A 13,356-nucleotide genomic window follows, 5' to 3' on the forward strand; every position below is an offset into this window, starting at 1 on the left:
ATTTTATATAATTATATATAAAATATTTTTTCCCGGGGTAGTTCGATATTTTTAGAATTATATTGAATGCTCTGCCGCTGTTGATATTATGTATTACATATTTAGAATATAAGTACTTATTTACATTTGGATACCATTGGCGTCCAAATGTCTTTCCAAGTACTTTCCAAAACAAAAGCCAAATAGCTTCAATTAATACAGAACATCATATTACTATCGGCACGTAATTATAACTTCTAAAAATTTGTTAATTTGTTTGAAAAATATTAGAATTTGCTACAATAATTGCATAACAATTTTGAATGTTTTAACACCTTATCTTTCCTTTTTGTAAATAAATTGCACGGCAATTTATAAAGTGCTTTAAATTAATAGAATAGCTTCAGTATAGCTACGCATGACTCTATCATTAATCATTATTACCTCGTTCCTCGAAGAGCTACTCGACTCTGGATTTCCTTTTTATTTCACATTTGGTGCCAATGAAAATATTTATTTTCCTGCTACTCGCACACGTCTAAAAGCGGCTATAAGAATTGTAATGACACACCTCCGTCATGCATACTGATCAATTTGCACCGACTTAGCAATTGCATTAAGAGTCCCGTCGATCTTAGACGGGAGAAAAACGGCAATAACTCTGACGTGAAAAGCAAAAAAAAAATCTTCACCGGTTTGTTTCCAACGCGCGCGACTCTGGAAGGAAAACGCAAACAGAATAGAAGCAATTGCGTTTGTGGGCGTCGCTAAGCGGTTTCGACGCAATGAGATCATTTTAACAGCGCCGTGCTGTTTGTTGTTACGCATACGAATTGCCGAAGATCTCTCGCCGCCGGAGATTACATGGAAAAATGCGCAGAAAGCGAAAATTTAACAAATTGAGAAAAAACTTTCAATGAAAATTAAGAGTCATAAACACATCGATTTAATGGACTAGATGATATAATAGACTGCGAGGTAAAAGGATTTTATATATGTGTCATGAATAATATATAATGTGATTGTAATACACGCATTGTATAATGACGTAAAACTTGCGTAGCGAACGAAAGCAAATACGGTGACCCGCATTCTCTCGACGCACTTAAAAAGACGCGACTATCTTTCTCTTCGCATCGACATTGAAGAAACCTTCGGTCTGAGATCAAATAATCCATTCGCGCGAATCTACGAAGAAAATAATGAATGCGAAAAGAATAAAAGATCGTTAACGACGAAATTGTAAGCCTGTTTCTTTTTAACTGAACTTGCATTAAAAATTAGTTCCTCTTTCATCTTCTTTTTCCTCTAAGAAAAGATGAACCGTGCAAGAAGTTTAACTAAAAAGAGAACACTTATGTTTCTTTGCTTAAGAAAGAGGAAGAAGGGAAGAAGAGAAGAGAAGGAAAGAGAAGAAAAGGATCCGAGGACGGAAGGAACGGATACTCTTGCGTATGTCGTGACGGATAGGGGACACGCGTGATTCTCGCAGCGAGGCTACTCGAATCTCGGTGACGCCTAAAAAAGGAAGCTTGCTCATTCGAGAGGCGAGAGAGCCGAGTCTCGCGGGGGCGACCCCCTCGGCCTCTTCGATGTCCTCGACGTCCTCGTCGCGTCGGTGCGGTGCGGCGTGGCCGCGCGAGTCGGCGCCGCAGGTGCGTCCACGCGACACGCGCACCTGAGAATTGGTCGCTTTAATAGAATTGAGAAAACGAGGAGTCTCCCTCAAAGCGAAATTCGATCGGATAAAAACCGCGAAACTAACGAGTGCGCGATTAAAATCACTCGTGGTATTGCAGAAGTACATACAACATTGTAGCCCTCGCGTCGCGAATCGATTCTTATTTTCACAGTTGGAAAAAATGTGTTAAATTTAACATAAATCGCATATCCCAAACGGTCCACTCAAATTTTTGAGTTAATTTTACACAAGATGAATATGTTAGAAGGTAACACAAATATATTATGTAAGAGAATAAATACAAAGAAAGTTAACATCGACACAGTTTGTAAACAAACCGTGGCAACATATTTTTTTTTTAAATATTAACATTTATGATATATTAAATTAATACATATTTCATTCGTTTGTCTTCGAATTTACGTTTTAAAACACATTATTTTTATGTTACTTGTTCACTTATTCATAAATTGTGACATTTTAACAACACTAAGAAACGTTGAATATCAATTTCACAAAAAATCTTTAAATAACATAATCACATTATGTTAAATTAACACTCGAATTTGTTAAAAAATTCTACACAAACTGTTAACACAAACGTGAGTGGACCGTTTCCAATACAAATACACAAATTTTTTTACTGTATTGTATTTACTGCTTATTCCATTCCGAATATGTGAAAGTGCTATTTGGGATATAATTCCGGATTTTTATAAAAAACAATGAAATAGGATTTTTAATCAAATATGAAGATATGGAAATAAAAGTGAATAAAGCTTTGTGCGTACATATACACGCATATGTGGAAATTTATTTCTTACTTTTGCACTCTTGCGATGTGCTGGAAATGATTCGTTGCTTTCATTGAAACGGTGATGCAATATCAGATATTGCAAGAATCGATCTACTTATCTCATTGAAATTTCCATAGGACAGGAAATGTAGGATTCATGTCATGTTTAAAAATGAATGGCTTATTGAATAGAGGCGTTATCTCGTAATGCATAGCTCATATTAATTGGGGCACTCTCGAAGTGTGTGATCTCGCAAGAAGAGAGAAGACTGTAGCTAGTCGTTGCGCAATACCCACGGCGATCGAAGAAAGTGCAATTTGCAATTTAAATTCCCAACATTTCCAATCGCAGCGCGTTTCATCGCCACGATAGTGTTTCCGAGGTCTTGCGTTTTTTCGCGGAAAGGAAAGTGAGATTATCAAGGGAAAAATAGAGCGTACATAACGAATGAATAGCTTTGAATGAATTTGCTCATTTGCAAAAGTAATTATCTCTATTTGAAATGTGTTTTTGGCAAGAGCAAAAAACTTGTATAATTTTTTTTCTTCAAACTATATTGAGACATTTTTTTTAATAAAAAATTTATTGTTTTAGTTAATATGTACATTAATTACACGGCATGAGAAATATTTTATTTATTAAAATATGACTTCTATTTATTAAAATAATAATATTAAAAATACAATTTCTATTTATTAAAATACGACACACTTGATTGCTTTGCAGCTGCAGAAAGGATTCAGCTTGGGATTCAGCTTACAGAACCAAAATATTGATTCAAAGACAGTTAAATTTTTAAGTATTTTATTCAATTAAACAGAATTTTTATGATATTAAAGCATTTTTATTATCCTATTAATAATAAAAAGATTTACATACTATATTATGAATCACCATCATGTGAAAGGTTGAAACATTTCTGAAAATTTTCAGCAACAATCGATGCTGTATGGGTATATACAAATAGAACACAAAGTGAAAAAGAATTTTTTTTAACATATCTTCAAAGATCTGTTTATTTTGAGAAATGAAAATTAAAAATCAATTAAATATGTTTAGAAAAATAAAACTGTATCTATATAATAAATACATACATACATAATAAATAATGTATTATACGTATATGGAACAGTCCTATACAGAACAGAATTTGCAGCAATATCGCTGCAAAATCTTTGCAATATTGCTGCAACTTTTGTGCAACTTTGTGCTATAGGGGGTATAAGAGCATTTTTGTAGAATATATTTTTAGGGATATATATTTATTTAGAAAAATGAAAAAGTTAAACATTAGATTTTAAATTAGATTTAATCGATCGGAGACAGACTGCGATGACGAGCACGTGTTTTGCACTCACACTGTAAGATTTCGCCTTCAATATGTACGCACGCATATATGTTCTAAGTTTCGTTACGTCACGTGTACTATCGTCATATTTGGCGATCTCTCGATGTGTCGGCAAAAATATCGATTATTCGCGGATTCGTGGCCTTTGTCAGAGCGAATAGCGATTAGCACGGGGTGAGTCAGATCGGTTCTCCGTATTAGCGTGCCGGGGATAACCGATAAATGTCACAGTATCACGTATACGGGACATTAAAAAAAACAAAATGAAAGTGTAATATTTATTAATTTTTCAAAAAAAAAACATCACGTTCACGTCGTATCTCAAAGATACAACGGGTTTGATATCGGTTAATCGTTTGACGACGAATAGACGCAGCTGGCGTGGCGACCAGGATCGGAGTTTCGTGGTCTTGCTCATAATAAGAGAAAGAAAAAGAAAACATCTATACGTATATAGAACATCTACTATTATTACGCAAAGTTTAAATTGCGAAAGCCTACTAATTGTTGGACCGTGTAAATGGACGCAGATGCGCTGTCGCCGATCTTGTTCCCGTGCGCGATTTGCGCGCGGACCTTCACGCTGCAGTCTTTGGAGAAGCACGCGAGGATATGTGAGCGTGCCGCCGCCAAAAAGCGCAAGCCCTTCGACTCGGCTAAGCAGAGGATCCAAGGTACTGAGTTGGCTGAATTCCAGCCTAAACAGGAGATCCGGCGACATCAGCAGGACGAGAGATCGAGGTCCACTTGGAAAAAGACCCACGACGATTTCCTGCGGACGATTCGTGAGGCACGCGGCGATGTTGTGAGTCCTTTTGCGATCATATTGCGTGTTAAGGATGTATGGTCTCTGCAAAAAATGACTAGATTTGAAAATTTATACTTTTTATATAAAAGTTAATATTACATACATATGAAACAGTTTTTGTATTACTTTCAAATAATAATTATATAGAAAAATCTATAATTTTTTCATTTTATTAAAAAATACGTGTACTTAATTGCTTTAAGAGTCCTTTCTTTCTCGTAACTAAATTTTAAACAATATATTAAATAATTTTTTAAACGGATTATATCAAAGCGGAAAGTGAAATAGAAAAAAATTATTCTCGCATCAAAAATAAGAAATTTCATTTCCACTTTGTGCAATTTATAATGAAGAAAATATAGCTTTTATTTCTATATTTTTTATTCGTAATTGAATTCCTACATCTCCAAAATTTATTCTTCCAGATGGATTCGCGCAAACAATGCAATTCGCTAATCTCGTCAGGTGCACCAACACGCGCCAACGAGAAAGGCACATGCCCCACGTGTAACCGGCAGTTCGGTATCAAAGCCTATGATCGTCATGTGGCATGGTGCAAAGACAGAGTTACCCGAATGCCGATGAGTCCGGCGACCAATCTGGCAAAGGAACGATTAGAGGCACGTATGAGATACAGGGCACCGACTTTGAAAAACCGGCGAGCTATCAATCGTGAAAAGTACAGCCCGGGCTCGGCAGCGAACCAGGCTGCCAAGGCCTCATTGTCATCACCGGCGCTCGTTAAACCGAAAGAGACTATTTCGAGTATCAGTTGCAATCGAGAGAGTCCTGTCAAGCAGAAACCTGCTATTATGTAAGTCAAATTCTCAAGCTTTTCTCATTAACGGATTGAGTTTCCATGTTTTCTGCAGAAAGAAAATATATTGTAGCGATAGTGCAATAAATAAAAAATACTGAAATTTTTCAGTGAATTGCTAAAAAATTTAAAGAAATGAGAATTACTTATTTTTTTATTCATTTTTAATTTATTATCTTAAAAAAAGTGTTTTCAGAAAAAAGAAGATAAAAAAGTGGATTTGTTGCTTGGATTTAATCTTTTTTCTCTTTAATATCTTTCTAAATATTACATCCATACTTCTTTTCTTCTAATATCTCTAATATCTGTCTTTTATGTAATATAGATTACAATACATATATTGCACATAAAAATTTCTGATTTATTTTAGACCTAGTAATCAGTTATTTAACGATATATTTATACTTTTACAGGAGACGTCCTGGACAACTCAAGGACTCCCCTCCCTCATCCGGACCTATAAAGTCACGCCTTGTCGATCGTATGAATAGGTGAGATTTTTTTATGATTATTTTCTTTTTGATCAATTTTAAAATTCTGTGAATTGTATAAGATAAAATAAATATAGAATGTAGGATAAATTTTAGTGTTCCGTCCATGAGGAGAAGGAAAGAGGATAAGGCTGCTTAAAAGCATTCTGTGATTAATTTTGATTAACATCAATAGAATACAATTTAACACATAAAAATTTTTGAATTTGATTTTACAACAAAATCACTTAAAATAATTGATTAAAACCATAAGTACACATTTTCAAATATTTTTTCAGCAATTATCTGTTTTATAAAATTGTTTTTTATTTAACCCTGACAACCTTCTCCTGATGATTATTAGTCACATGCCCTTGATCCTGCTTCCATCTCCTCAGGCCACCAGAAGATCATGACTGTCTACTAACATCAACATCCTGCCGATCTCTCCATCCTGCGATATCTTCCCGTCGTTCTCTCTATTTACCTGTACCTCCTACGAGACCCAAGACTAACGATTTGGTTTCCTCTAACAAAATCGCATCGCCAATTACTTCATCCAGAAAACAGTTTAACCAAAACGAAATGATTTTCCAACGCATTCAAAATGATGATACGAGAAATCGAGAAATCTGTTCCGCCAGAATGCAAAACATCGTTTCCGCTAGAAGTCAAGGTCATCCGAGAATCAACGATATTGCTGTGAACAATAAGACTCTAGGAATCACTGTGCAACCTTGTAGGATACATATGAACATGCAAAAAGACGATCAATTAGTGACGTGGAAGCAGATTAGTCGTAAGAAAGATAATTTTCAGGCTGACGATCCAGTTATTAATCATAATTTCTCGCGAGAGTTCCAATTGCTCGATCTCGATCGACTATGTAATCGAGAGGAAGGAAATGAAAATAGAAATAAGACAGAGGGAGATTTATCAATTATAGAAGATAATTTTATTCGAATCGACAAAGACAGCAAGGTTGATAAAGTGAAGAACAATGATAATATTACATGGCTCAGCGGTATCCAGAATCTGAATCAGACATATTTGATAAAAAACTCGGAAGATATTGAGCCATCGGAGATTTTTCATAGCAAGTGGAAACCGATTAAACACAGTCCTCGCGTGGAATTTTATTTAAAAGATAAGGAAGATGAAATCTGCGAATTTGATAAAAAAAAATCGAAAAGGGAAACCGTAGCGAACAACTTGAAAGATAAGGAAGACGAAGTCTGCAAATTTGATCAAAAGAAATTGAAAAGGGAAACTATAGCGAATGACTTGAAAGATAGGGAAGACGAAATTTACGAATTCGATCAAAGGAAATCGGAAAGGGAAATCGTAGCAGATAATTTGAAAGATAGGGAAGATGAAATCTGCAAATTCGATCAAAAGAAATCGAAAAGAAAAATTGTAACAAACGACGAAAAAATTAGGATTGAACAAGTGAAAGAGTTAAAAATGTGCATTAAAGATAAAGAAAATGATAATATTCCAGTAGAGTGTAAAGTAGAGAAATTGAAAACAAATAATAAAAGTATAAAAAATATTCAGAAAATCAATAGTGAAAAAATTGAAGTGGTAGCACATACAACGGAGGAACTTAATATAAATACTATAGAGAAAAATAGGCGAGTAGCAAGCTATGAAGAGACTAAAATTACAGAAAATGATATTGAGAAAATAGAAATAAATACCAGTATAAAAGAAGGTACAAAAGAAATTGAAAAAATAAATATTGCAGATATTACAGAATTGGATAAACTAAATGTTTATAAAGAAGATAAAAAAGGTCGACAAATAACGATGAATGAAATAATTATTGAAAATACAAAATATACTAAAGAAATTGAGCAAAATTTATCGGAATCTGATCAATTAATTAAATCTTCTTTATTTAATGTAACACATTCAACTGCATCAAACGTATCGAAGAAAAAGAATTTTATTGATCAGAGTCAAGATTGTCTGAACTCTAAGGACGAAGTACCACATTGCGAAAGTGATACACGTTACAATAATTCACTTGAATTAAAAGAAAGTATAGCAACTTTTATATGTGATCAACCTAACATTAATGAGATAACATCTTTAAACAATAGCAATAATCAAGCTGACTGTAATTCGAGTCCCGAAAACGAAACATTAGCATGTCAAAGTCGCAATTCATTGGATCTAATAGAAAATATCAAAAAGATATCATTTCCTGCATCCTCTCCGATTGTTACCCCCAAAAAAAATTGTACAAGAAATGTTGAAGAAATTAAAATAGATGAAGAAAGATATGAAAATGGTTTAACCAATATCTGTAATAAAAAGCCTAAGAGAAATTCAAAGAAATTAAAGTGTGAAGTATATTCTCTTCCACAAAATTCGGAAATTGCTGATGGTAATTACTTAAATGCATCTATGAATAAGATATCTTTGCATGTCAAAAACAATAGACAATTTCAAGAAAAAAATTTCAGTTCTGATAACATTGGAAATATCGAGAATAACACGAAAAATGGAAAGACAGATTTCAACACAGATTCAGATAACAGCTGTTCGAACAATAAATCAAGCCTTCTCGACCGTTCAATCATTAAAGCGGAAATTACGACAGCTGAAGGTTTGCGCAAGAAAAATGTAGACAGCGAATTCGATTACGGTAGCGATAACACCGTGCTTGTCGAGGAATACAATAGACGAAGCACTGATGGTTTAGGGTCATCAGTTACGTTGACGGACTACGCGGAGGAGCAATCACAGTGTCGTGGTAGCGAAATTTTCTTGAACGCGGGCATGAATTTTCCAAAATGCGCTTACGGCGCGGCTAAAAGAGCTGCGCGAGAGCAATCAGTCAATTCCATCGAAATGAAGCACAGAATCAAGGAAAGCATGAATCTTCTTCGTGGCAGTACTGATTCCCTGATATCCTCTGTCGAATTCGTGGAACTCGCGAGCATCAGACGACCCAAAGCGAATTGTGCTTACGAACAAGAGATCATTGAGATAATCAGACCAAACAAGCGGTACAAAGTATTTAAGGATTTACCTGATATAAAGGGTGACGCGGCGGAGATGAAGGAAGATTCTGAGGGATCGTATTGGGAGAGGACCTCTAAGATCTCGCAAAACAGATTAACTAATCTCTATCCTACGTGTCATATGGAATACAAGCTTACTAAAAGAAATCCTAGAGTCCGTATTCTCCCACCTGTTCTGAATCCATTCTCAATCAATCAAAGGTAGAGATAATAGAAAGCAGTGGAACTTATAGTATTATATTATAAGTAGAATTGTCGATTTTAATATTATTCTTTACTATGTATGTTAATACTATTTACTGTAGAACATTAGAGTATTTAATTAATATAGATTTATATTTAGAAAAGCACATAACTTTCATACAAATCAACTAGCTTAAAGTAATGCAATGTTGATTTTACAAAATTAGTTATAAGTCATGTTGTAGTATATTAATATTTAAATAATAAGTTTTTGTGCAAATTGCAATTTAATTGGTAAAGAATCTATACTGCATTGCCAATCGCACTGTAAAATTGTTTCTTTTAGATTTCTATTTCTCATATTATTGCATCTTTGTGTATTCTAGTAAGATAGCTGTTAAATAGTTAATACGGTAACAATATTATAGGAAAGTTGAATTGGAGACACGTCCCGCCTGGTGCAATTATGTACGCAGAAGACCAGACTTTAATCTCGTGCTTAAGGCTAGAACGTAAGTTCCAGGACATGGAACCAGTGTGGGGAGGGAGCAGGGCATAATAGATGACGAGCAGACAAAATGCGTTTTGTCCAAAATTTTTTTAGTTAGAGATGGCGTAGTGTTCAGTTGAATGACTTATATTATAAGCTACTAGATGTTCATAAAGCATTTTTTCATCGTTAATTTATATGCTGAAAAAAACCAACATTTCGAAGTACATTATGTTTTTTCACTAGAAACAAATAAAATGCATTTGTTATCATTTTTAGCAATTGTTAAGCAATTTTGTTTAATATTTCACATCCTACTGATTATTATTTTCTGCAAAGTGCGTAGTTTCTTTCTTTCTCATTTTTTGAAAATTACAAATTTTGGATAAAACACATTTTAAACGTCTGCTCCTCAGATATTTTATTTTATCTTATTAATATTCATTGCTAATTATTATCTATGTTTTAGTTCAGAACACTATAAAAGATATTAGAATTGATTAAAAAAAACAGTATTGGCTTTTTGCGGAATTTAGAGAATCAATTTTTCTTTATTAAAAAAAAATATATATATATATCTCAAATTTATTTTTCATAACTTTTCAAATTTCAACATTCAACATCTTAATAATTAACTCCTAAATTAAAATTCTGTTACATAATGAAATCGGTTTTAAATTAAAATAAGAATGTTCTATTTATTTTGCTTTTTATTTCCCGCGACTGACAGTCGATTTATCAAACTAACTCAAGAGAAATTGATTCTAAATTTTTCAAAGAATAATTTATATCTAGCAAGTACAGATTGTATAACGTTGCACCATGCGCGTCCGAGCTTGCATGCACGTTTGTAAATGTTTGTCTGAAGAATCGATCAATTGGCACACGTATAGCTCATCTGCAATAGAACACTTATAAGCAAAATATACTCTATCATCACTTATATTGCATGCACTATGTTTGTTCACTATATTCATATTCACCGTTTTATGCAAGAAAGTTTCTATCAATGAAGTAGAATTAAAGGCTGTACTAAACAAATTCTAATTTCAGCGGCACTTGCAAGGACTACGATCCCTTTCTGCTGGCCGAACAGCAGATGAACGACCTACTGTCGGATACGAGTGATCAATCTATAACGGGGAGTCCCAAAGTTCAGCAAACTCGTGATACCCTTTATCCTCTCTCGCACTCCTCCGCCTTTGTAAAATATCCTCCTACCGACAAGAGGTCGTCTCTTATAATGCCACCTACTGAATTCGATGACCTTTTATCCAATTTCTCAAGTGATTCCACCGAAACCAATTCTATTTCGCGCGAGGTCTTCCTGAAGCCTAATCTCGCGGGCAAAGATGCGACAGATTCCGCGGCCTCAAAACCTGTTAGGGAATTGGGCAGACGAGTTATTATCGATAAATCGAAGGCACTGGGCGTCGACGAGCGTCGCGGCGTTGTCAGCGCGGATAGATCGCGTAAAATCTTTGACAAAGACACGCTGAGGAATACAGGATCATTAATCAACCGATCCAACTCGATCCGGGCCTCGTCCGCGCCCAGAATCAACTCGGGCCTCGAGAGAAAGGCCTCAGGTGGTATAAGAAAGGGTTCCAGGAACGTTGAGAGTCAGAAATCGTCTGATCAGAGTCTCAATCAAAGAAACAATAATTACTCGTCCCTGTCCGGCAGTAACCTTAGTCTCAATTCAATCATCTCCTCCTCGGAGTTGGACGTCAAGCGATCGAACTCGATGTTCGACGAGCTGATGACATCCTTCGAGGAGGACGCGTTTCCTGGACTAAGATCCTTCCTCAATAATGAATCCTTCGACCTGTCCAGCCCCGGCGGCGATAGACAACGAAATGGCAGTTTGATCAGCGACGAAGAACTATCCTCTCCCGACAGCTACAAGCCGCAAGATCACAGCAAGCTCAGCAATGACTCCGCCTACAACAGGTTGATAAAAACTACTTTAAAGTGACTGTTTATCTTTATCGTTCGCCTTCATTAATTAATCAATTATCAATTAAATAAAAGATAAATTTTAAATTACAATAAACAATTATTGTAAAAAAATTTTGGTATTCATTTTCACAAAAATTAAATTTATTATTTCTAAATGTATTAAGTGATATCTTTATTAATTTTTATTTGAAATTAATCTTATATTAATGGAAAAAATTTCATTTAATGAAATATGAAGATTTCTACAAGTCCAAAAATTCTGCCTTTTTGCTTTTTAATAATTGTAAGTTCATCATTCATTTACATTTGCGTTCTCGCTTTAAGCTCAATTTGATTTGTATCCTCCAGTTTAAATCGCAAATATTCGCACCATGGACGCAGCGCCAACGACGTGATCGATCGTCTCGACGAGGACGTGCCCAGGAACGGAACATCACCGACTCAAACGATGACCAAGTGCAAGATGTCCAAGTTCTGTCACGAGTGTGGTCAGCGATTTCCAGAAACCGCCAAGTTTTGCTGCGAGTGCGGCGTCAAAAGGCTCGCGTTGTGAAACGTAACATTGTTCTCCGAGAGTCGTTGCTATCACATCGTATTTTGATATTCTAAAAAACGAACTGAAGAAAAAATATTACCAGAAAGATGTTCTCTGGATGAAAGTGTACATTCTAATTTTTTTTAATTTAAAAAAAGATTTTCTCGAGATCGAGAATATATTTTTCGAAGAGAAGATACGATATATAATTTGGAATTTTAAAAGAATTTACAAGATCGAGTCCATTTTAAAAATATTCTCTGATTTGAGGCGATGGATTATACTGCCTTATCGCGATAATAGGTATATAGAGCACTACACAATTCACACAAATGGCTTTTATAAATTTTAGAATTTCGAGAGTAACTTTTACGAAACAGCATTTTTATATCTCACCGGAGAATTTTTTTTTAATTTACTTTAGCTCGCTTTGTAAACAATGCGTTGATTTACTCGCTATGTTTGAGTAATCTAGTGATATATTTGATAAACGTTTTTGTCACAAACACATGATGTATACATACATATACCGAGCGATCGCCAAGTCCATCTCTTTTCTATAAATTCACGAGTGCGACTTTTTGATAAGCTTTTTATACAAGTGGAAAGAATCGTGCAAGTATATTTCCCGTTAAAAATAGGAGAATTATGAGGAATCGATGTTAATATATCTCGTAAAAGTATGAATATGATGATTTTTTAAATTGTTATATATTTAGTTGAATCCATTTTAGCTCTAGAGAGGCGAATCACGAATTAAAAAACACTTATTTGGAATTAAAATATATTTAAGTAAATTTCTTTTTGTTTTATATTCAATATTTATTTATATACTTCTCTAACAATAAGTAATCTAGATATTAAGATACCTCTCGATGTTTAATTTTAAATATTTAATTCTGCGAAAACGTATTCTGGTGAAAATAAAAATCGGAGCCTATAAATGTAAGTCAAATGTAAGAAGAGAGTAACAGAAGCGAGAACGAAGCTTCTGGAAGGTGAAAAAGGAGACAACGACAGATGAAAGAAGCGTTTTATGTCTCAATTTTCCTCCTAAAACTTTCGTTTACGCTTTTATCACTCTCTTACATTCGACTTATATTTCAATTTTTATTTTCGCCAAAGAATTTCTACCAACTCACTTAATTCGCCTAATCTTCACAAGATTCTTATGTCTAATATCGTGTAACAAGGTTGAACATACAATAAGATTAGAAAATCGCTAGTGATTAGATGAGTCGTGCCGATACAAGC

The 13,356-nt window shown here is 34.5% G+C and overlaps 1 protein-coding gene across 1 annotated transcript in view; it reads left to right on the forward strand.

The window, feature by feature from the left end:
* Window positions 1–12,221, forward strand: part of LOC108731927 (uncharacterized) — a 12,835-nt gene extending 614 nt beyond the window's left edge. Inside the window, exons 2-8 of the mRNA XM_018462483.1 lie at window positions 4,336–4,610; window positions 5,039–5,427; window positions 5,844–5,921; window positions 6,299–9,133; window positions 9,544–9,627; window positions 10,659–11,558; window positions 11,916–12,221. Coding sequence (XP_018317985.1) covers window positions 4,336–4,610; window positions 5,039–5,427; window positions 5,844–5,921; window positions 6,299–9,133; window positions 9,544–9,627; window positions 10,659–11,558; window positions 11,916–12,120 — 4,766 coding nt within the window. The 3' untranslated portion in view covers window positions 12,121–12,221. The remainder of the gene's footprint in view (window positions 1–4,335; window positions 4,611–5,038; window positions 5,428–5,843; window positions 5,922–6,298; window positions 9,134–9,543; window positions 9,628–10,658; window positions 11,559–11,915) is intronic.
* The last annotated feature ends 1,135 nt before the right edge of the window (window positions 12,222–13,356 follow it).

Source organism: Mycetomoellerius zeteki, unplaced genomic scaffold, assembly GCF_001594055.1.
Source record: "Mycetomoellerius zeteki isolate Tzet28-1 unplaced genomic scaffold, Tzet1.0 scaffold145, whole genome shotgun sequence".
Lineage (NCBI taxonomy): Eukaryota > Metazoa > Arthropoda > Insecta > Hymenoptera > Formicidae > Mycetomoellerius > Mycetomoellerius zeteki.